Source organism: Lampris incognitus, chromosome 10 (genome assembly GCF_029633865.1).
Source record: "Lampris incognitus isolate fLamInc1 chromosome 10, fLamInc1.hap2, whole genome shotgun sequence".
Classification (NCBI taxonomy): domain Eukaryota; kingdom Metazoa; phylum Chordata; class Actinopteri; order Lampriformes; family Lampridae; genus Lampris; species Lampris incognitus.
Window position 1 is genome coordinate 26,786,807 of NC_079220.1, and position 25,976 is coordinate 26,812,782.

The 25,976-nt window shown below is 42.4% G+C and overlaps 1 protein-coding gene across 1 annotated transcript in view; it reads left to right on the forward strand.

Moving 5' to 3' along the window:
• ttyh3a (tweety family member 3a) overlaps positions 1-25,976 on the forward strand; it is a 48,724-nt gene that overhangs the window by 983 nt on the left and 21,765 nt on the right. The window contains exons 2-7 of the mRNA XM_056287935.1: positions 7,758-7,927; positions 12,498-12,609; positions 12,845-13,065; positions 15,787-15,882; positions 17,774-17,846; positions 20,505-20,580. Of these exons, the coding sequence (XP_056143910.1) occupies positions 7,758-7,927; positions 12,498-12,609; positions 12,845-13,065; positions 15,787-15,882; positions 17,774-17,846; positions 20,505-20,580 (748 nt within the window). The remainder of the gene's footprint in view (positions 1-7,757; positions 7,928-12,497; positions 12,610-12,844; positions 13,066-15,786; positions 15,883-17,773; positions 17,847-20,504; positions 20,581-25,976) is intronic.

The following is a 25,976-nucleotide window of genomic DNA, read 5'->3' on the forward strand; positions in this document are numbered from 1 at the left end:
TTCCCCTGAAATCAGCTGACCGTAACTGTTGTGGTTCCAAGTGAGTTTATGTCAAAAGCTATGATAATCAGCTTATATAAAACTGCGCTTGCATTTATTCAGTCTGTGCGTCTCTGTTCAGACATCATTTAGGCTTCTGTGTTACACCTCATGACGGTAGAGAATAGGATGTGCGTGGTGTGTCATGCCCTATCTGAATTGTTCGCAAGTGTCCTGAACTGCAAAACTAGAAGAAACAGAGTCCAGTCACATTTTCATAAGCTTCCGTAATTGACACACGACATCCACACCTGCTTCCTCCCCAATTTGTTTCTTTCTTGTTTGCTTGCTTCCTTCCTTCCTTATAACATCTTTTGGTCTCTAGCATGGCACCATCTGTCAAGCTCTCACGTCCATGCCTTGACCTTTGCTGTAAATATAGACACTAGCCTACTTATTCTATGTCTTTTCTGAGAATTGGCTCAGATCTCCCATGGGATAACCCTGCCATCCTCAAATGCTACAATAAGCAGTGACAATTTTCACATCTTGTAGGCCTTGTTGGATTTTGTGCTGCCATCGCATAAGACTGCCATCATCTACTCTTAAACTCATAGATTTAAAGAAGTTAAGCCAGGTCCGTCCAAGGGTGAAGAAGAGAGCACCACATGGTTCACAGCTGAAAGTGGGGGAGGGACGAGCCTCCTTCACACTTCACAACATAGCACTTTTACCCCATCATCAACAATGGAGTGAATTCTACAAATTTAATTAAAGCCATATTTCTCTGGGGTATAATGGGGGGATTTTTTGCATGCATATCACTGTGCATGTACATGGCTAGTATATGCTTCTCCTTTCCCTTTGATGATGCCTGAAGCCTCTTTTTTTAACTTTGGTTCTATTGGTCTTTGGATCATGCCTCTTAGTACAAAGATTGGATACTGTTAGCCTTCACTCCCACCCCACCTCTTTTCCATAGATTTGACCTGTGTTATGACAAGGACCAAAGCTGTTGCTTTCTTGAATTGAAAGAGCTCCTTGGCTCTGTAGCTGTTGTTGTACTTGACAGTGTTCAATGACAGTGTTCAATGCCCCAAAATGAATGGAGGCTGGATTGCTCTTTAAAAGGAACTCACAGGCAATTTAGCGGTTTAAAAACATCTCACTCCTGCTTGTTTTTCTCTCTGAACTTAGTGAGTCTGGGATGGATGGATGGATGGATGGATGGATGGATGGATGGATGGATGGATGGATGGATGGATAGTTTTAGTTCAAGAGCTAGGCTGTACGTCAGGATGGTGGCAGTCTACAATGGTGAGCTGCTCTGGAACACCCAAAGGCAGAGTGCCGTCTCCTTCTCAGTTTATGCTCTCACTTTATGACTCACTTCTGTGTCATGTCTTCATGAGAAGTTCTCCAATGATTCAGTGTGGCTCATCAGCGTAGGCAAAGAAACTAAGCGCATGGGATTTACGAAGAACTTAAATGAGTGGTGCAAGAGAAGCCATATGCTACCTAGTTCTTCCAAGACAAGAGAGATGATGGTAGATTTCAGATGGTCAAAGATACACCTCAGACCAATTAATAGCTTGTGGAGATTGTAATATCCCAGTTCTTAAGATTGCATCTGGACAATAAAGTGGACTAGACTGTTAATTCTGTTTTTTTAATTATTATTATTATTATATTAGGGTCTTATTTTGCTAGTTTTTTTCATCATGCCTATCGGTTATGATATAATTTTACTCACTGACTTCGTCATTGAGATGTTGGATACAGGATCACCACTACGCCCAGCTTTAAAATGTCATCGTAAGGGGATATCAGAACATGAGCCCCCACCTAACCTTTCAACAATAACAATGACAACAACCAAAAATGTAGTGCCTTAGTTAGACTGTGTACATTATTTCCCATTTATGTGACTTCCCAATGGTGCTGGCTAGGTAGTTTATCAATGGTTATGACTGCCTACATTAAGTAAGATGTTAGTTCCTGCAAGTTGAACCAGGAAGTAGTTTAGCAATATGACTGATCATTGTTGATAGCATTGGACATTTCTGATACTAACTTTTAACCTGCTCTTTAGTTCTAGCTTCCAGAAACATGTCTGACACTTGTGTAAAACTTTTTCCCCTGACCAAAATCTCGACAATGTAGAGCAAGAAATAGTTACTGTTATGCACAATGGCAAAACTACGAAAATAAGACCCAGGTTATTTTATTAAGCAATTATATCAGCATGTAGTGGCTAGCAACATGGGTGATAACCAGATATAGGGCAACATAATCAGGAGGGCAAACTCAGTCGTTGGTCTCACCTTAGACACACTTGAGACGGTAGTTCAAGAATGAAATTATGATCACTAAGCTGATGGACACCATGAGCAACACCTCCCACCCTCCCCATGACACACTGTTTAAACATTGCACCCCCCTCAGCAACAGGCTGCTAAAATGTATTAAGGAACACCAGTTGTTCTCAGTTATTGTCCTATCAGTTATATTGCGTATTTTATTCTTTTTAGTCCTTACCCAACCTCTACATCACTCATTTTATTTTTACTCCTATCCTTGTTTGTACAATGCCCAAGTACAGTAAATGTTTGTTGCTGGGTGGCCGTTATTACTTCCAATGTGTAGTAAAGTGTACAGTAGTAATACATGTCATAGTTTATCTGCACTGGAGTTGTTCTTGTCTTTTTGCAATATTTATATATGATGCTAAATTAGATGTCCCTACTGTACTCATCAGTGATATGTCAATTATGAATTGCAATAAGGGGCAAACAGCAGTGTATTTTTACACTTAAAAAAAAAAGGTTGGATCTGCCCTACCGTTAATTCTCAGGAGGATACAGTGAAGAGACAGGCCCTCTGTTTGACCTACATAAGTGCTGGCAGCTGAAACCATAGGTCCAACTACCCACAGTATACTACTCTGCTGCTAGCTTTAAAAGGCTCTCAGTGAATAATAATTGCGCCGACACGCAGCTGTTATTGTCTGTGAAATGTGTTTTCTTGTAAAGCCGCACTCTTAGTCTCGTTCTGTTTCTGCTTCTCTCACTTTCTCTCTTGCGCTATATATATTTTTTTCCTATATTTTTTTATTTTTATAATTTGTTTACATTTTTAAATTTTGTATAATTTTTTAATATTTTTTTACATTATATATATATATATATATTTATATATTCATATATGTGTCTGCTCCTCTCTCTCTCTCTCTCTCTCTCTCTCTCTATATATATATATATATATATAGTAAGATAGATGTAGGAAAAAACTAATTCATAGCAGTACAAGACTGTTTCATGCACTCGTCAGTTGCCAACCTACATCTATCTTATTATTCCACTCATTTGTTGAGCACTTTCATCAACACCATTGACGGTTTCCTGAAAAAACGCTGTGTGTGTGTGTGTATATATATACATATATACATATATATGCATATACACTGCTCAAAAAAATAAAGGGAACACCTAAAAACACAATATAGACCTCGATGAATGAAATATTTCAGCTGAAAATCTTAATTTATTAGACAGAGGAATGTGTTTAGAGCAAAATAACCTAAGAATGATCAATGGAAATCAAAATCATTAGCCCATTAAGGTCTGGATTCAGAATCATACTCAAAATCAAAGTGGAAAATGAGAACATAGGCTGATCCAACTTCTGTGGAAATTCTTCAAGAAGATTCAAAATGAGGCTCAGTAGTGTGTGTGGCCTCCACGTGCCTGTATGCACTCCCTACAACGTCTGGGCATGCTCCTGATGAGACGACGGATGGTCTCCTGAGGGATCTCCTCCCAGACCTGGATCAGGGCATCGGTCAACTCCTGGACAGTCTGTGGTGCGACATCACGTTGGCGGATGGTACGAGACATGATGTCCCAGAGGTGCTCGATTGGATTCAGGTCTGGGGAACGTGCAGGCCAGTCCATAGCATCAATGCCCTCGACATACAGGAACTGCTGACACACTCTGGCCACATGAGGACGAGCATTGTCATGCATGAGCAGGAACCCAGGGCCCACTGCACCAGCATATGGTCTGACAATGGGTCTGAGGATCTCATCCCGGTACCTAATGGCAGTCATGGTACCTCTGGCTAGCACGTAGAGGTCTGTGCGGCCCTCCAAGGATATGCCTCCCCAGACCATCACTGACCCACCGCCAAACCGGTCATGCTGGAGGATGTTGCAGGCAGCAGAACGTTCTCCACAGCGTCTCCAGACTCTCTCACGTCTGTCACGTGTTCAGTGTGAACCTGCTCTCATCTGTGAAGAGCACAGGGCGCCAATGGCGAATCTGCCAACCAAGATGTTCTCTGGCAAAGGTCAATCGGGCTGCACCGTGTTGGGCTGTGAGCACAGGCCCCAATTGTGGACGTCGGGCCCTCATACCATCCTCATGCATTCTGTTTCTCACTGTTTGAGCAGAAACCTGCACATTAGTGGCCTGTTGAAGGTCGTTTTGTAGGGCTCCGGCAGTGCTCCTCCTGTTCCTCCTTGCACAAAGGACCAGATAGCGGTCCTGCTGCGGGGTTGTTGTCCTCCTGCGGCCCCCTCCACGTCTCTTGGTGTACTGGCCTGTCTCCTGGTACCTCCTCCATGCTCTGGACACTGTGCTGGGAGACACACCAAATCTTCTTGCCACAGCACGCATTGATGTGCCATCCTGGATGAGCTGCACTACCTGAGCAACTTCTGTAGGTTGCAGATACAGCCTCATGCCACCTCTAGTGGTGAGGGCACTAGCAAAATGAAAAACTAACCAAAGATCGGCCAGAAAAGATGAGGACAGGCAAATGGTCTGTGGCCACCACCTGCAAATCCATTCCTTTTATAGGGGTTGTCTTGCAAATTGTCTAATTTCCACCTGGTGGAAATTAGACAATTTACCAACAGGTGAAATTGATTCACAAATCAGTGTTGCTTCCTAACTGGACAGGTTGATATCTCAAAAGTGTGATTGACTTGGAGCTACATTGCATTGCTTATGTGTTCCCTTTATTTTTTTGAGCAGTGTATAAACTTAGCACAAAAAGTAAGGAAATTTGTGTTTGGTAGATTATTTCTTTGTTGTAACAATGCTTCTTGGCAATAAATCTTATATCAGGCAACTGATTGTCAGCACCTGGGGTACCAGAAGCTCAAAACAAGAGTCAATGGCAACAGCAAAATAAGCTGTTTGGCAATGGCAAAGAAGATTTGGCAAATTTTCCATGGGCGCAACCCACATACTCAGCTCTGCTACTCATCCCACAAATGCATGTTCCTAACATATGTAGCACCATTTAAAAGGGAAATAAACAGGCTTTCCAACGGTATAAGATTTATTGCCAAGAAACCTTGTTACAACAAAGAAATAATCTACCAAACATTTTATTTATATGTATATGAAGTGGCGCAGTGGTTAGTGCGGTCGCATCACAGCAAGATGGTCCTGGGTTCGAGCCCTGGGGTAGTCCAGCCTTGGGGGTCGTCCCGGGTCGTTCTGTGTGGAGTTTGCATTTTCTCCCCATGTCCGCGTGGGTTTCCTCCGGGGGCTCCAGTTTCCTCCCACAGTCCAAAGACATGTAGGTCAGGTGAATTGGCCATACTAAATTGTCCCTAGGTATGAATGTGTGTGTGTGTGTGTGTGTGTGTGTGTGTGTGTGTGTGTGTGTGTGTGTGTGTGTGTGTGTGTGTGTGTGTGTGTGTGTGTGTGTGTGTGTATGTCGGCCCTGTGCGATGGTCTGGCGGCCTGTCCAAGGTGTCTCCCCGCCTGCCACCCAATGACTGCTGGGATAGGCTCCAGCATCCCCGCAACCCTGATAGCAGGATAAGCGGTTCGGAAAATGGATGGATATATAAGTGAGTCCAGTGAGTCAAGTAAGTTTCTTTATGAGATGGTACAAGCCTGTTTCATGCCGTAAGCAATCATCATTATAGCATGAAACAGGCTTGTACTGTCTCATAAATTTACTTGACTCACAGGATTATTTTGCTGTTTATTTGTTGAGCACTTTCTCTACCATTGAGTGTTTCTTTTAACAAAGTTTCATATATATAGAGAGAGAGAGAGATAGTGTTTTTTTTCTGGAAACTGTCAATGGTGTTAAAAGTACTCAACAAATGAGGAGCGGTATATATATCTATATATACACACACACACGCATATACACACATATACACACACACACACACACATATATGTATATATATATGTGTTTGTGTGTGTGTGTATGTGTATGTATAGTATTTTTCTCACTTAAAAGAGTTTTCCCCCCTCAGCTGTCATCTAAGAGATCAGAGAATCATATATCAGAGTCCAACATCTCAAATTAGCTTGAATGAATGGGCTGTTGCATTTTGTTACTTTTTTATTTTTAGCTCTCTGTGTTTCATCAGAATCAAAAGTGGTTGTTGTTGTTGGGGAGAGTCCTAGCCCAGTAAAAAAGCGTGAAGTGTTCTCACAAAGCTTTCAGAATGACTGGGGAATACAGAGAGATGGTCTGTGATGCACTCATTCCTTTCTCGTCAGTGTTCTAGGCTGCACTTCCTGTTCAGCCTCACTTTGGATAAAGTTGGTTTGAATTTGAGACCATCAGTAGAATGAGATTAAATTAGGAGGTATGCTGAATAGTGTGAAAGCAATGAATAGAAATGAATGTAAGGTAAGGTCTGATGTAAGGTCTGAGAGCTGTGTCAGAAAACCATGGGTGTCTAATTGGTTAAGGGATGAGTAGATCAGTATTGAAAAGAGACAGATGGTCATTATCTTTAGCTTTAATCCTAATGACTGTGAAGATTTCATTGATTTAACAGATCTGTTTGCTATTCACAAAGCCTTTTAAAAGGCCTCACTGCCCAAGGGCATATTGGAACATATGACATATTTTTTCGAGGAATTCAGTTAAAACATAATTTGTGGAATAGACAGCATTTCCATTATTTATTGGACATGTTTGTGAAATACGAGAGATGACATATTTCAAATTTTCTTATGTGCGTTTATGCATTTATTTTTGTTGGGAATAAGAAATTGAATGTAAACTCAAGCTTTCATGAGAAAAAATATTAATAACATAACAGTTTATACATTCAGTTGATGTGAAATCAAGATAATGTTAAATGTGTGATTGTGTCTATAAAGGGAATGAGATAAACGACATAGTTAAGGGTAATGGTAGCAGTTTTTGAATAAATGATGACAGGCAATAAAGTCAAGAACCATTGCTTCAGCTATTAAAATACATCCCATGCATGTCTTTGTGATTAGACAGCATGGAGTACAATCAAGCACAGGTATAATTTGCATAACATTTGGATGGAAAGATAGTTAAAATCACCCTTTTTGAGAAAATGGGTTAACTTTATTTCGGTAATGAAGAATGCCTCAATCTCCCTCAAACTGGCAGAAATATTCAGCCAGTGTACAGTGAACAAGCACACACGTTTAAAAAATTTGTCCAAGATTAATACATGTCACAAGCCCTAAACTGTTACTAGCCCAACTATGAAGTTCAAATTGGATGAATTGAGTTTCTCTATGTGGATTTTCTTAATAAGCCACTTCACATTCTTGGCAGCATTCATCGCACAAGTAGGAAGTGGACTATGTCTTTATATAATTGAGACTAAAGCTTTCAATTAATCTTGTAACAAGGTCGTATAAATGAGAGTAAAGGTAAAGTAAAAGTTATATGTAAAGTAAACTCTGCATAGGGGCACAGAGAAGAGGTTTTATTAATAGTCTTTCTGTTTCACCTCCCCCTACTCTAGTCCATCTTGTTGCTGGGAGGCGTGGCCCTGGCATGTCTGGCCCTGGACCTGCTCTTCCTGCTCTTCTACTCTTTCTGGCTGTGCTGCCGGCGGAAGAAAGGCGAGGAGCAGCAAAACGCTGACTGCTGCTGCACCGCCTGGTGTGTCATCATTGCCACGCTGGTCTGCAGGTGAGTGTGCATGCAGGAACCCGGCTGGTTGGTATTTTAAAGGGGATTCAGTTCTTCCTAGCTCATCCCCCCTGCCCCCCCCAAACTCCTTGAGGATAGTCACTGCCCTGCTGCTCATTACAAGAACAATCATTAATCCCTCTTTCCCCTTCAAATGGCTTCTAAAAACATTGTCAGCGGGGTTATTTGGAGGTTTTGCGGGGGGGCTTTGGTTTTTTACTCTTTGGGGTCTGATTAAAAGTTGTACCCAGGCAGCCATAGCTAAATAGGCATGCTAAATGTTATGATCATACTTTATATTGCCCATCCTGTCCACCTGAAAATCGTAACAACTACAATATGCTCTCGTCATACTGTTTTTTGTTTATTTACATTTGTCAGCAGTGTATAAATGAGCAGTTACATATTTCAGAATACTGTACAACTTAGTCGTTATAGGAGCTTTTGGATATTGCTGTGGTTGGGGTGTTTGTTTCGCTATTTAGTAGGGATATACCAATATCACTTTTTTCGCTACTGATGTCTATTTCAAATATGTTTTTAAGTGTTGTAATTGTTGCCACGTTACTCATGACTTTTGGTATTGGATTTTAGTCTTAGGTAAAATCTCTGATACCAGTATGTATCCCTGGTAGTAGTAGATATCCCTACTATGTAGTACACTTCTCAGTAAAGCAAAATGAATGTGTATGACCATTATTACCCTTGAGAAAATTATCTCAAAGATGTCCACATCTTGGACATCTAAAATGTGTTTTAATGATCAGCCAAAACGTTAAAACTACCTGCCTAATATTTTGTAGGTCCCTCTCGTGCTGCCAAAACAGCTTTGACCCGCCAAGGCATAGACTCCACAAGACCTCTTAAGGTTTCCTCTAGTATCTGGCACCAAGATGTAAGCAGCAGATCCTTTAAGTCCTGTGAGGTGGGGCCTCCATGGATCGTACTTGTTTTTCCAGCACATCCCACAGGTGCTCGATCGGATTGAGATATAGGGAATTTGGAGGCCAAGGCAACACCTTGAACTCTTTGTCATGTTCCTCAAACCATTCCTGAACAATTTTGCAGTGTGGCAGGTCACATTTTCCTGCTGAAAGAGGCCACTGCCATCAGGGAATACCATTGCCATGAAGGGGTGTACTTGGTCTGCAACGATGTTTAGGTAGGTGGTATGTGTCAAAGTAACATCCACATGGGCGTCCAGCTAGCGTGGTGGTATATTCCGTTGCCTACCAACACGGGGATTGCTGGTTCGAATCCCCTTGTTACCACTGGCTTGGTCAGGCATCCCTACAGACACAATTGGCCATGTCTGTGGGTCGGAAGCTGGATGTGGGTATGTGTCCTGGTTGCTGCACTAGCGCTTCCTCTGGTCGGTCGGGCTGCCTGCTTGGGGGGTCGGGGAACTGGCGGGAATAGTGTGATCCTCCCACGCGCTGCATCCCTCCCCAGTGAAACACCTCACTGTCAGGTGAAAAGAAGCGACTGGCGACTCCACATATATCAGAGGAGGCGCGTGGTAGTTTGCAGACCTCCCCGGATCGGCAGAGGAGGTGGAGCAGCAAACGGAACAGCTCAGAAGAATGGGGTAATTGGCCAAGTACAATTGGGGAGAAAATGGGGGAAAAATCCCAAAAAAAAAAAAAGTAGCATCCACATGAATGCCAGGACCCAAGGTTTCCCAGCAGAACTTTGCTCAGAGCATCACACTGCCACCGCCGGCTTGCCATCTTCCCATAGTGCATCCTGGTGCTATCTCTTCCCCAGGTAAACAATGCACACGCACCCAGCCGTCCACTTGATTTAAAAGAAAACGCGATTCATCAGATCAGGCCACGTTCTTCCACTGCTCCATGGTCCAGATCTGAAAACTCACGTGCCCATTGTAGGCGCTTTCAGTGGCGGACAGGGGCACTCTGACCGATCTGTGGCTACACAGCTCCATACGCAGCAAGATGCGGTGCACTATGTGTTCTGATACCTGTCTATCATAGCCAGCATTAACTTTTTCAGCAATTTGAGCTACAGTAGCTCTTCTGTGGGATTGGACCAGATGGGCTAGCCGTTGCTCCCTGCACACACTTTTGGTAGGCACTGACCCCGTGTTGCCTCCGGCTTGGTCGGGCGTCCCTAGAGACACAATTGGCTGTGTCTGTTAGTGGGAAGCTGGATATGGGTATGTGTCCTGGTCACCGCACTAGTGCCTCCTTTGATTGGTAGGGGCGCCTGTTCGGGGGGGGGGGCTGGGGGGGAATAGTGTGATCCTCCCACGTGCTACGTCCCCTCGGTGAAACTCCTCACTATCAGGTGAAAAGAAGCGGCTGGCGACTCCACATGTATCAGAGGAGGCATGTTGTAGTCTGCAGCCCTCCCCGGATCAACAGAGGGGGTGGAGCAGAGACTGGGATGGCTCGGAAGAGTGGGGCCCGGTACAGTTGGGGAGACTCCCCAAAAAAACCCACATTTAGATAAAACCCATTGTGATGTAACTTTTTGTATCATTGCAGTGTCACAGAGGACAAGTCAGGATTTGCATGCATGGTATTTGCTTGTGTTTTGAATAATTTTAAGAAAAATTTTGTAGTACAGTGAAAGCAGACCTAGCACTGTATTGCAGTTTGAACATTGTGAAGGTCAAAACGTTGTCTGCAAAACTCTTAATTGCCAACGGTAATCCCAACACTGCAGAGTTGATTGGAAAGATGACTGGATAAAAAAAAAGAAACATAAAAGTATGTTACAAATGACCACAAAAATCACTCAAACACACAAAACTCAAATGTTCTAGAGATAAAAAAAGATCAAGATGCACATTAGCACCTCCTCCGTGAGTTGGAGCCCTTGGAGCATAGACGCACAATGAAAAGCCATTACTATCATATTGGCAGGTACTTTCAAAACCCAGACAGGAGCTTGACTGTGCTTTTGATAACATCCTGTTTTATTTCCGTCGAGTCCTCAGAGCACAGTGTTTGTGTTCCCAGGTTATTCTCTTGTTCTGTTGATGGCTCACGAGAGAGACATCTTGGTTGAGTCAGTTTAGACTGATGTAAAGTCACACACAAAAGCATGGAGGCCTGATTAGGATGAGAACTGCATTTCAATGACCCGCAGCTGCATCTATGAGCTTGTGCGCGCGCACACACACACACAGATGTGGGTCTGTGAAAGCAGGAAAAAGCTGATTTGGAGCAATTAGAAGTTGGTGTGTCTTGGCGGAAAAAAAGTAGCAGGAGGGTGCTTTGCCTCTTTCAGCATGATGCCATTCTTGTACAGTAATTACATGCAAACTGGTAAGCAGAGCTACATCCCTGCCAAGAATGTTGTTGTTGAACTCAAAGGAATAAGTGAAATGAACTTTGAAAATTTTTCTTCAACTGCTTTTGGCACATGGTGATGGTTACCACTTTGGAATACTCTTTTCAGGCCCTATCAGAAATCAGAAACACTTCATTTGTCATTTTATTTCATGCGCTTGCGCACATGATATGAAACAAAATGTTGTTTCCCCCAGCCCACAGCAGTGCAACACCGAGACAAAACCATATCCCAAAACCACAAGAACACATATATCCAAACTAACGCATATATCTAAAAAAAAAAATCACTCTCCAGGAGAACAAACACCAGCCAGGATGACTGTAAGAGTTGCTGGTCTGCATGGGCTGGCAGTTAGCTTAGCCTGCCCCGCTTCCGCGTCCTGTCAGACCGCCCTCGGTGTTTTCTCCTCGGACACAGCTCCAGGCAGGGCCATGGTCCCTGGGCCCACAGGACGCTCAGACCAAGCTCTCCCAGCCGATCCAGCGCCAGCTCTCCCAGCCATCAAACAAAAACACAAACTTAGATGTAGACGTGGACAAAGACACTGCATGGACAGTACTGGGGGAGGCCGCTTCAAACATAAGTTCATGCTGCCATCTTCCCACACTGGTACTGGGTGAGGCCGCTGCAGACGTGAATTCACGCAGCCATCTTCCCACACCAGAAGCGGAAAGCATCAATCATAATGTGAAACAAGGATTGGTGATGTTAAATGCGTAGTACAGTTTAATTTGTTGTTGACACTTTAACTTGTAAATTTACACTAAGATATTCTTGCACTGTGGCTAAATTAATTCATTTAATATTTTCTTATGGTGTGATAAAAGTTTGTGTTTTAACTTTTTTGTTTTTTGTGAATTTATTAATTTACTTAGATGACTAGTGTCTGTCTCCACCAATGAGGGCTGAGCTCCTATCTCAGTGCAGCCTTTGTCAGCTGTAGTGTAGGCTTTGGGGCATAGCTTGCCCATTCTTCTGGGTTGCTACGGTCCTGTATGGAGGCTTTCTGCTCAAGCTCAATGCAGCCTGTTTACTGTGGGGTCTGAACTGATGGGGTTAATGTAGAGTTCACACGCCTCTGTGTTTGTGTGTGTGTGTGTATGTGCGTGTGTGTGTGCGTGTGCGTGCGCACTCACATGTGCGCGCCTCACGTTTCTTTTTGAGCTAACATTCCCCCACCACCACCCCATATTCTTCAACTCACCAACCACCCCCACCTCCCCCTTTCCTCTCTTTTGTCTCCCCTTAGCGCTGGCATAGCTGTTGGTTTCTATGGGAACGGTGAGACCTGTGATGGAGTGAACCAACTGACGTATTCTCTGCGGCATGTCAACCACACTATCACTGGGGTGCAGATGCTGGTAAGTCTCTCCCAGCCAAAGTTAAATGAATAAAAGTGTAAAACTCTGTTGTTTTTTTTTCCTCCCCGATTTTTTATTCTTTTATTCACTCCCCACAAAAACATTTCAAACACATCACCAAACACTGTCCATCATTTAGCCTCAGTTTGATCAGTTTCCCATACCAACAGACCTAGCCAATGGATCCCTATTCGTTCTGTAATACATTCTGTTTGTGTGCGTGTGCTGGTTGTAGGTTTATGACAGCACATCCTCCTTGAACCAGACGGTGGACAACAATCTGCAACAGCTTGAGGGCCAGTATGCTGAACACACTGACTACATGTCCATCATCCAGAAGCTGCAGGGCCAGCTGGACGAGCTGGTTAGACAGATGGTGGAGATCCCCTTCTGGGACAACAAGAACATCTCCCTCGACAGGCTGGCTGTCAAGATAGAGTTCTACGATTGGTACAGGTGAGTTTATGACTGAGGGGCACTATGAGGAAAAAAAATCCCTCCTTTTTAAGGATTTGTACAATTTTGTGGCCAGAGATTACTAAGGGGTGCGGTCTCCTCACCCCTTGAACCCCACATTTTTCTCTTTTTGTCTCCCATGCTGTGATTCCTTCAGTAAATTCAATAAATTATTCTTCCAATGTTTTTTATGTTATTCTTTATTATTTTTTAATAATTATAATAATAATTATTATTTATATACTTTTATATATATAATTATATATAGCCCTGTGATTGTCTGGCAGCCTGTCCAGGGTGTCTCCCCGCCTGCTGCCCAATGACTGCTGGGATAGGCTCCAGCATATATATATATATATAATCCAGTGATTCAAATAAATTATTTGTTATATAAATGTTATACAAAGTTGTTGTGTATGTAATACAAAGTTTTATATATATATATATATATATATATATATATATATATATATATATTATTTTTATTTTTTTTTAGACACACATCAAATCAAATCAATTTTATTTGTATAGCCCAATATCACAAATTACAAATTTTCCTCAGTGGGCTTAACAGCAACACAACATCCTGTCCTTAGACCCTCTCATCGGATAAGGAACAACTCCCTAAAAAAAAACCTTTAACAGGGAGAAGAAATAGGAAGAAACCTCAGGGAGAGCCCTCTGTTGCACTTTCCCTACACTCAATGGTAGGGAAAATGCTCAACAAATAAGGAGCAAAATAATCCAGTGAGTCAAGTAAATTCTTTATGAGACAGTACAAGCCTGTTTGATGCCACAAGAAGTCTCACTGGATTATCTCAATAAATTACATAAATTCAAAATGGTAGTGGATGGGACACTCCCTTTGGAGGTGGTGGAAGCTTTTGCTATGCCTTTGATTAAAATTGTCATCCTCAGAGCTTGGCAGATAAGTGAAGCAAACCAAACCAGCACAAGAGCTGAGAAAACAAATGCATATAACAAAAGGATTCAACAAGAATAACCCTGTTATCCCGCCGTTTCATTGTTATCGTATCAATGAAATTGGAGCTTTGTTTCTGAGTTTGGTTGGATTATGTTATGGGTGTCATACAACTTGTATTTGCTGCCTCATTTACATTGTTGTGAAGCTCCCAGGAATCTTACTGTCACATTAACTTACACACAAAGAGTGTGACTGTGTCCATTCTGAGGCATATGCTGCAGAGCCTGTAGCTGCAGTGGCAGTATTGTAAATTTGCATATCAATTCCCATACCTATGTTTTACACTATTGTCAAACTGTACAGGCAGTGGTAACAGTATGAATGTAAGAAGAAAAAAACAAGTTATATTTGTTTGCCTTATCGCCTAATTGAAGGTTTATACACACACAAAAACCACCAAAGCACAGCAAGACAAAGATTCTCACTGAACTCTTCAGTTGAACATTTGCTTTCTTCCCTAATAAGACAGTGCCAGTCAGGCTGTTCTATCTGTAACATTGGAACAAACCTTACACAGGAAATCAAGGACTTGTGCTGTCAGTGGGGAACAGCACTTTCTTACTGAGTGTCTTGCCTGCAAGAAATCTCAAGGCTGTCCACTGCTTCCCTTCCAGGATAAAATAAAAGGTGTTCTTTCACTTTTCAGGGCTTTAATATGCCGAGTATTTTGACCACATTTGTTTGTTAGACTATAAAATGTTTAAGTGAGACCAAGCACCTCATCCTTGGCATTTAACAGGCTTTTAACTGCAGTTGGAATAAATTAATTCACATATGATGTACCTAATGAAGTTGCACTACAAGACAAGTTCCTCATTACACCTTAACCATGTTACCTAATGCTGGCAAATTTGTAATTTGCGATATTGGGCGATACAAATAAAATTGACTTGACTTGGCCTAAGTAAAATTTCAGTGACCATTGCTGATGGATTTTCAAGTGCTGCCCAAGTTCAGGCCACAATAAACTAGACAGGGTTAAGAAGAATGTATTACCAAGTCAACTATAAAGTTTTGTATAAGCTCCTTTCGATGTGTGTTTGGGATGAATCTGAGAGAAGCTATTCCCTGTTTTTATACATTCTTATCAAAAATCTGCAGTGGTGGCAGCGTCCAGGTAGCGTAGCAGTCTATTCCATTGCCTGCCAACATGGGGATCGCCGGTTCGAATCCTCGTGTTATCTCCAGCTTGGTTGGGCGTCCCTACAGACACAATTTACCATGTCTGCAGGTGGGAAGCCGAATGTGGGTATGTGTCCTGGTCGCTGCACTAGCGCCTCCTCTGGTCGGTCTGGGTGCCTGTTTAGGGGGGGGGAACTGGGGGGAATAGTGTGATCCTCCCACGTGCTATGTCCCCCTGACAAAACTCCTCATTGTCAGGTGAAAAGAAGCTGCTGGCGGCTCCACAAGTATCGGAGGAGGCATGTGGTAGTCTGCAGCCCTCCCCAGATCGGCAGAGGGGGGTGGAGCAGTGACCGGGATGGCTCAGAAGAATTGAGTAATTGGCCGGATACAATTGGGGAGAAAAAGGGGGCAAAAATCCAAATTTTAAAATAAAAAAAATGCAGTGGTTTATGTAATTCTAATTTTGCTGGTTGACTTTTTTTGCCAGAAAAATTATTTATTTGGGGAGAACCTGTTTTTTTTTTTTTTCATTCATTTTATTTGAGGGATGATATGTTGTAGTGGTGTAATCTCTCATCCATTTGTTGTGCCTAATGGTGTTTGTCCTACAGGTGGCTGAGTTACTTAGGCCTATTGCTGTTTGACGTCCTCATCTGCCTTCTGGTGCTGTTTGGCCTCATTCGAAACTCCAAAGTAACGCTCGTTGGGTGAGTCTGATCACAAGACCATGTGCACAAGAGCACCCCGGGGAAAATGGTTTTGCCCCAGGGAAATAGTTTTAGCTGTTGTGATGGAGTGAGCGACAATTACATGAAAACCCAAATTCATCAGAACAACCTTGTCATTACAATTAAGCTGAGAGGCATTAATGGCCTGTAAAAAATACCAGCCCAGTCACATTATTTGGCACGGGTGTTAAAAAGAATTCCTTTCTCTGGTTTTTAAATTTTGTCTGTGCTGCTTAGCTTTTGTTTCTGAAACAAAGGCTTAACTAAATGTTGACAGCATATTTTACGTCCCTATTTACTTCATGAAACTTAAATGACCAAAGAACCCTTGCTACTAAGGGTCATTAAGACCCTAATTAATTACAATTGTTTTCTAATTAGAGCACCTGTCAAATATTTTAAATTAGTTTTTATAAAGTAATTGTTATTCACAATTAAGTCCAATTTGCAAATTACAGGCAGTAAATGAAGATGCAGTACGTGCAATATGGACTTAAAAGGAAATTAAATTATGACAAGTAAACCCATTGTTCTCCCTTTAATAGCAGCTAAGATGAACCATAAGCAAATAGGCTAACAATAATAATAATAAATCAATCTTGTATAGTGCTTTTCTAGTACTCAAAGTCGCTTTACAATAAATGGAGTGAAACAAGACGACAGATGAACATAACACAGACATACAGGGGTGGATGGGAAGGGGGGGCTACGGGAGGGAGAAGCGGCAGCCACACACAATGCCAGCAGTACTCTCTGACTTGGGCAGATATAAAGGGAAAGAAAAACAAACATCATAAATCACATAAATCACAGATGCAGGTCAAGCGCTCAGTCCCCAGCCTGCCCCAGACCAGGGGTGTATGAGTGGACGGGGGGGCACGAGAAGGCAATGGAGAAAAGGTGTGTCTTGAGATGGGATTGGAAGAGTGGGAGGGATTCTGAGTCTCTCATGATTTGGGGAAGTGAGTTCCAGAGCCTGGGAGCTGCTCTGGAGAAAGCTTGGTCACCAAAGCCGCGGAGGTTGGACCTGGGGGTAGAGAGAAGGGAAGCTGAGGTGGATCTGAGGGACCAAGAGGGTTGGTAGGGGGAGAGGAGATCGGTGAGGTATGGGGGAGCCAGTTTGTGAAGGGCTTTATAAGTAAGAACCAGGAGTTTGTAATTGATCCGGTGGGAGATGGGTAGCCAGTGGAGGTCTTTTAGGACTGGGGTGATGTAGTGCCAGGATTTGGTGAAAGTTAAAAGTCGGGCAGATGCGTTCTGGACCAATTGGAGTCTCTTGATAGAGCTAGCACTGATGCTATAGAGGAGTGAGTTGCAATAATCGAGGCGGGAGGAGATGAAGGCATGGATCAGTATCTCAGCAGCAGGGCGTGTGAGAGAGGATCTTATTTTTGCAATGTTGCGAAGGTGGTAGAAGGAGGATTTGACCATTTGGCGGATATGTGGCTCAAGAGAGAGGGTGGGATCAAGGATCACACCAAGGTTGCGTGCCTGGGGGGAAGGGGAGACAGTAGTGCCATCGATGGTGAGTGCAAGATTATTGATTTGGCTAAGAGTGGACTTGGAGCCAATGAAGAGGAGTCAACATTCATTGACCATCAATGCTTAATGTAAAATTAATGTTTTGTTTTTGTTTTGTTTTTTGTATTTGGTGACTGAGAATTTCAATTTTCATCAATTATTTCCCTAATAGTTGTTATCAGTGCAAAAGAATTCTTAATTTCCATCAGACATGAGGTAAAAACTGCTTACACCTCTCCTCACTGTGCTGTTTGCCTGTCTCTCTCTCTCTCTCTCTCTCTCTCTCTCTCTCTCTCTCTCTCTCTCTCTCTCTCTCTCTCTCTCTCTCTCTCTCTCTCTCTCTCCTCAGAGTGTGTTTGTTAGGTGTCTTGGCTATTATCATCAGCTGGGCGTCCCTGGGACTGGAGGTGGCTGTTTCAGCGGTAAGTAGTTCCTTGGAAATATGAATGGGTGTTCCAGGTAGGGCCACCACAGTGAGTCATGTGAAACCATATACTACCATTTCATTTTCCTTTAATAATAATAATAATACATTTTATTTATGGGCACCTTTCAGAGCATTCAAGGACACCTTACAGAACACAGTAAAAAAGAACAAGCAGCACTGTATCAGACAGCATAAAATCAAAGCAAAGCAAGGTAGACAATAAAAAGTTAATACAACAGATAAGTATAAAATCATCATCTGCACAAAACTCAATGAAGTGTGGATCAGACTGGATATGACAGTTTGAAAAGGTACATTTTGAGATGGGCTTTGAAGATTGAAAGAGAGCCAATGTTGTGAATTTCATGTGGGAGAGAGTCCCATAGGCGGTGGTGGGGGCAGAATGACTGAAGGCTCTAGTCCCCATGGTATTCAAGCAGGCCGATAGTGTAGTGAGTTGGAGAGCAGAAGAGGATCAGAGAGTGCGGGAGGGCGTGTGGATATGAAGGAGTTCGGAAAGATATGAAGGAGCTAGGTTATTCAGGGCCTTAAAGGTGAGGAGGAGGATCTTGAAGTCAATACGGTATTTAACAGGGAGCCAATGGAGTTGCTGAAGAACAGAAGTGATATGATCTATGGAAGGAGTTGTGGTAATGACACGGGCAGCTGAATGCTGGACCAATTGAAGTTTATGAAGACACTTGACGGGAAGACCAAAGAGGATAGAATTATAGTAGTCAATACGGGATGTAACCAGGGTGTGAGTGAGTATGGCTGTGCTGTTAGGTGTAAGTGATGGGTGAAGACAATAAATATTGCTTAGGTGGAAGTATGCAGACCGAGTAACATTGTTGATGTGAGCTACAAAAGATAATGTGCTGTCCAGGATGACACCCAGACTCTTAACCTGAGGTGATGGAGGAACTATGGAATTGTCAATAGTCAGAGAAAAACTATCAGGTTTGGCCAAAGTAGATTTAGTGCCTACTAGGAGGATCTCAGTTTTAGCACTATTAAGTTTGAGGAAGTGGTATGAAAACCAGAATTTAATTTGTAGTAAGCAGTCAGAAAGGGAAGTGGGCGAAAGAGTGGAGGTAGGCTTGGTGGATAGATAAAGCTGGGTGTCATCCGCATAGCAGTGAAATTGAATGCCACATTTCCTGAAAATGTGGCCAAGGGGTTGTAGGTAAATAATAAATAGGAGGGGTCCGAATACAGAGCCCTGGGGAACACCGGCAGTAACAGGAAAGGACTGTGATCTCAAACTTTTCAGTTGGACAAACTGAGTGTGGCCAGAGAGATATGATCTAAACCAGGATATTAAGAAACATGCACTGTAATGCCATTTTTTACAAATTCAATTAATAATGGATGATCCGCTGTGGTGACCCCTAACGGGAGCAGCCGAAAGTAGTAGTAGCACTGTAATGCCATTGTGCCACTTAGAATGCATGCTGTAGTTGTGTTTCACTTTGAATGCCCACTAATAGGGCTGTGCGATATGACCAAAATCTCATATCCCGATATAGGTCCGTCATATCATGATAACGATACATATCACAATATAGCACACACACTGTAAATTCAATTAATAAATAGTTTATATAAAATGACCACGTGGAAAGGCCTTTTTCTTATTACATTTTTAATTATATACTCAATAAATAAAAGGTACTTATTCATATTTGATTATTTTTCTCCTTTTATTTAGAGCCTTTGCGCAAATTGGCATAATGGTTTTATAGGTGGTAAAAGAGGCTAGTGATGTTTGAGTCTGTTGTGGGGACCAGCGTGCGGCATATTTTGCAAAGTAAGGTTTTCTGGTCCGTGTCAGACTCATCCCCAAACCACATCCATATGATAGAAGTAGACCCTCTTGTAAGTACAAGCTCCTCATTTTGTTCTGGCTGGTCAGAGTCCTTCTGTTCGGAATTACCTCATTCTGCATTATGTTCACTGTCCTCCGTGTTTGTTTGTTTGCCTTCATGCAAATTTTCTGCCTGCGTCCATGCTGTGCAAAGAGCGGAAAGGGTCGTCCAATTGATGAAAAATATAACCATAAAGAGTGTGATTTGTGACACAATTAAATAAATGATAGAGCTTAATATGAAACGATAGACGTCTTCTATCATCACACGATATATATCGTCATATCGCATAGCCCTGCCCACTAATATCCAGATATTGACAAACGATGCAGAATTCGCTTGTCAGTTTGTTCCACAAATTATAAAGATAAATAATGGTGGCAGACAATTGTGATCTCGGTACCGAGGAACATAATTAAGACTGTCATCGAAGTGCTAATCTTATAGCCACTGTTTCAAATGGACCTAAGCTGCATCTTTTGAAATAAAACAAGCAGACTGGTACTGCTGTTGAAAAGAGTTGCAATATAAAACTGAGAAGAGCTTGTCTGTATATGGTTGCGTGATCTTTATGGGAAATATTCTCAAAATGTTTTTTTTCTAATGTGAAAAGTTTCCTCTCTTGATAGAAATCAACAAGTACCATGCTGAAAGTCCCTACCCTTCCCTTATACTTCACCTGTTCATCACAAAATTACAACAGTTCCATTGTCCATATGTTAAGAATGACATTTTCCCATATTTCAACAGTTTGTTAGAATTATATTTTTTTCTTCCTTCCCAAGACTGCCGGTGACTTTTGTTCTGCTCCTGACATGTATGTGACCAAAGTGGCAGACCAATATGGAGTCATCAATCAAGGTATAAACTACATAGTTTATGTAATTTAACTTTATAGTATTATAATCATACTGATTGGGGTTTTTTTTGTGCATTTGTAAGGGGTGGGGGGTTAGCTGACTGTACAGGTCGTTTTTGTTTTATCTGTCTGCACACAGATAATGACATACCTAGATTTATCCACTGAAAAATGTTGCTTCGTGTCAGTTTTCAAGGGTCCCACTTTATTAATTGATGTTGTGCACCAGGTTTAGTTTGAAGGGGTGTTTGCTGTGTTAGTAGTTTTTCCTCTGCCTTGACATTAGCGGCTGGACACAAATGTACATTGTAAAAGATTGTCCTATGGAATCCTACAGGAGAAAATAGCAGATCGGTCTTCTGAAAAGTGCTTACATTTTTGAGAAATATTGATTTGCAGAATTATATTTATGCAAGTTAGTCAGTACTGTTGTTTTAAGGTCATAACATAATGTGTGGAACGTAACATGCTGTAATAAGTCAAGTCAATTTTGTTTGTATAGCCCAATATCACAAATTACAAATTTGCATTATGTTGTTTTTGACTCACTTTTGCACAATATGACAGCTCTTCTAAATGATGACTGCTGGTCATCTGTTAGGATGAGGGGCAAATTAAACTAAAATGTTTTATCCCCTCCTAACTGCTTCCCCGCATCCCAATATAGGTGACCATCAGAGGAGTTTATTTCATGGAACAATGCTCGGCTCTCTCAGCCCATAAAGACACTTAAAAGAAATTAGCTGCTCCATCTGTGACAGCGGAGCTGCACTGAAAGCATCATAAACACCTCTCCTGTTAGGCTATTTTAGTAATTGACAAGCCAGAGCCCATGATGGGATGAATGCAAGAGGAGAAAAAAAAAAGATATGATGGAGCCTGAGGTGTGTTTGTGTGGAGCAGAATGCTTGATGAAGATAAAAGTAGGAGGAAAGAAGATGGGAAACAATATGCTTCTTCCATCCTTGAAAGTGGTGGACGAAAATGGGTCTGGGAAAAGAAGTCACTGATGACTCCTTTCACACTTGTCATTTTTGCTTAAAAAATAGAATTCTGGCATCTGGGTGGCGTGGCGGTCTATTCCGTTGCCTACCAACATGGGGATCACCAGTTCGAATCCCCGTGTTACCTTTGGCTTGGTTCAATATAGTATTGGGCAAATGAGTCCAGGATAGTGTAGACTAAATCAACTAAATCAACTGTAGTTGTTGTGATGTCTGGTTCATTTGACATGTGGTTACCATCTCGTCTCCCCCCCCCTTTTTGTATTGTATTGTACTTCAGCGTTGAACTGTATTGTACTGGCCTTGGGATGAGTCGGGACAGATTTCTCCTATGCTTGTGTGTTCTCTCACTGCTCAGTCAAATTAATTACCCTCACTTTTTGAGAGATGACATTTTTTTAGGTTGTCCCCACCCCCCCGCCTTTTTCTCCCCAATTGTATCTGGCCAATGACACCAGTCTTCCGAGCCGTCCCAGTCGCTGATCCACCCCTTCTGCCGATCCAGGGAGGGCTGCAGACTACCACATGCCTCCTCCAATACATGTGGAGTCGCCAGCCACTTCTTTTCACCTGACAGTGAGGAGTTTTGCCAGGGGGACTTAGCACGTGGGAGGATCACACTATTCCCCCAGTTCCCCCTCCCCCTGAGCAGGCACCCCGACCGACCAGAGGAGGTGCTAGTGCAGCGACCAGAACACACACCCACATCCAGCTTCCCACCTGCAGACATGGTCAATTGTGTATGTAGGAACACCCAACCAAGCCAGAGGTAACACGGGGATTCGAACTGGCGATCCCCGTGTTAGTAGGCAACAGAATAGACTGCTACGCTACCCAGACACCCTGACATTTTTTTAGTTTTGATGGATAAACTTCATTTGGCCCTCTCCTTTTGTTGGTAGTGTTTCAAATTCTTCTCAAAACACGCAGCATGATTTGGAAGATATAATTTTCCTTTTGCCCTTCGGTAACCTTTATCTGCAGTTTCAGAGTTTTGAAAGGTCACTCCTTACTTTCAGTCTGTTTCATCAACGCTGCATGTGTTTGGATAGTAGTCCTGAAGAAAATTTTGTATTACTGTTCTGAATTTCCTGCTTATCTAGCCCCTGCTTGACCAATATGTTTCCCTAGTAGCATAGGCATCATGTTAATAATCTTTTTCAATTTTCATTTTCCTCTTGATTCCTCATTGGGTCAACATCGTTATTGCCTTTTCCTAATCGGGACAGAATAGGTCATTTGTACGTTGTGCAATTTCTCATTCCTCAACCACTCTTTTCTACTATCTTAAATAAATCGCTTGCTTCCAGTGATGAAATACACAAACGTTTGAGCAGAGGCAGGAATGAGTCATCTCCCTAACTGAAGTGCTTCATGGAAATGTCCTCCAGTTTTAGGATCCATGCTGTTTTGTGGCTCAAAGTTCAATTGAGGGGAGCTGTACCCACCTCAGTACACACACACACACACACACACACATCTTTGGAGCTGTTTGTATACCCCGATTGGCCTTGGGTTGACTAGTGCCAACAGTTTCTCTCCTTTGGCTCCATTTCTTATCTCCCCCTCAGCTTTCCTGTTGTCTTTGGACTGGATCCTCCCTCATAGAAAAATAAACTCTTTCTCAGTTTTTTCATCGAGGATCTTTTGATCAAAACTCTCTTGCATAAACACCTCCATGTCAAAACTAGAAACCAGAAACAAATTTGGAATTTTATCAAAAGTTTAATACATAAATGTTTATTGCATTTTTTTGTTTTTTTAAGGAGGTTTTTCTCCCCTAAGTGATCCTCATAGTAAATGGACTGCATTTTATAAAGCACTTTTCTAGTCTACCGACCACTCAAAGCACTTTTTGACAATATATGACTCACATTCAGGGCAGCACGTGGCACAGTGGTTAGCACGGTCGCCTCACAGCAAGAAGGTCCTGGGTTCGAACCCCGGGGTAGCCCAAACTTGAGGGTCATCCCGGGTCGTCCTCTGTGTGAAGTTTGCATGTTCTCCCTGTGTCTGCGTGAGTTTCCCCCAGGTGCTCCGGTTTCCTCCCAGTCCAAAGACATATAGGTCAGGTGAATTGGCCATATTAAATTGTCCCTAGGTGTGAATGTGTCGGCCCTGTGATGGCCTGGTGGCCTGTCCAGGGTGTCTCCCCGCCTGCCACCCAATGACTGCTGGGATAGGCTTCAGCATCCCACAACCTTGAGCAGGATAAGCGACTTGGATAATGGATGGATGGACTCACATTCACCCATTCACACACACATTCATATGCCATCAGCCATTGAAAGCCATTGAAACTCACCCACAGGTGGATCAGTATAAAGTTCTGTCTTGAATAAGATAGTTGTGGCCTGTCCTGCTGGCGTACAGTAGACTGAATGTCACTGTTTGTGCATCCAGTCTGCATGAGCTGGAACAGAGTTTCATCTGTCAGCCTGTTTCTCTCTTTTGACTTGAGGTGCTTCATTGTTGAGAAGCTGCTCTCACAGATGAAAGTGCTCCCAAACATGCTGGCCATTGAGAGTGTAAAATCCCCGAGGAATGGAAAGCGGGACTCGGGTAGTAGTCTCCAAAATGAAATTCCTCTCTCATTGCGCTTTGCTTGAAAGAAGGGGTCTGACTGTAATATCCTCCATCCATCCATTATCCAAACTGCTTATCCTGCTCTCAGGGTCGCAGGGATGCTGGAGCCTATCCCAGCAGTCATTGGGCGGCAGGCAAGGAGACACCCTGGACAGGCCTCAAGGCCATAACAGGGCAGGGACACACACACACACATTCACACCTAGAGACAATTTAGTATGACCGATTCACCTGACCTACATGTCTTTGGACTGTGGGAGATAAACTGGAGCCCCCAGAGGAAACCGATGCAGACACAGGGAGAACATGCAAACTCCACACACAGGATGACCTGGGACAACCCCCAAGGATGGACTACCCCGGGGCTCGAACCCAGGACCTTCTTGCTGTGAGGCGACCATGCTAACCACTGCGCCACCGTGCTGCCCCTGACTGTAAAAATAATAATAATCCTCATCATTACATTTATATAGTGCTTTTCTAGACACCCAAAGTGCTTCATATTGAAGGTGGTAACTCACTTCAGCCACCACATAGTCTGAATATCAATCAATCAATCAGATTTTATTTGTATAGCACTTTTCATACAAACAAATTTAACACAAAATGCTTCACACAATAAAACAATAAAATCCCTCGCCCATCACAAAAAAATAAAAGTACAGGCAAATTTGATAAAAGTACAGACAAGTTTAAAACTGAGTTAGTAAAATAAATAAAAGTGCCATAAACACTGATTAATTAAAAGTAACAACAGAGCAGAATATATAAAAATAGCAAAATATATAAAACACACTCTCACTCTCACACACACACACACACACACACACACACACACACACACACACACACACACACACTATGAATTTAGCTGTAGGCTGTTTTAAGTAAGTAAGGATTTTAACCTGCTTTTAAATGTGTCCAGTGTGGGGGCCTCTCTTAGGTCCTCATGCAGTGCGTTCCATGTACTTGGAGTGTAAATAGAAAATGCAGCTTCCCCTGCTCTAGACCTAGCACAAGGGATGGTTAAAAGACCACTGCCATTGGACCTGAGAATTCTTGCTGGTTTGTAAGGAATTAACATGTCTTTTCAATAGTGTGGTGCAAGGCAATTTAGCGCTTTGTATACAATTAACAGAATTTTAAAATCAATTCTTTGATGGGGAGTCAGTGCAATATCTAAGAACAGGTGTAATGTGCTCATACGTTTTAGCTCTGGTGAGAACACGTGCTGCTGCATTTTGAATTAACTGTAGTTGGCGTACAACTGATTTTGGGAGGCCGGTGAATAGTCCATTGCAGTAGTCTATTCTACTTGTTATAAATGCGTGGATTAATTTCTCACAGTCTGATATTGATAGAAAGCCCTTTAGTTTTGAAATGTTTTGAAGATGGTAGAAGGCTGATCTTGTGAGGTGATTGATGTGGCTCTTAAATGTTAGATCACTGTCTATGATTACACCAAGATTTCTAGCTTTACTTTTGCACTCCAGAGACAGAGAGCTGAGATGAGCTGCAATTCTCTGTCTATGAGTCTTTGTACCAAAAAATAAGTATTTCTGTCTTGTCTTTGTTCAGTTGTAAAAAGTTATTTGACATCCATAGATTAATATCGTCAATACACTGAATTAGGAAATGTATGGGATCTAGGTCATCAGGAGATAGGGATATGTACAGTTGTGAATCATCTGCATAATTATGGTAATTTATTTTGTGTTTTTGTATAACATGTGCAAGTGGGAGCATACAGAGATTGAATAGTAGTGGTCCAAAAATCGAACCTTGGGGTACCTAACATATTATACCCA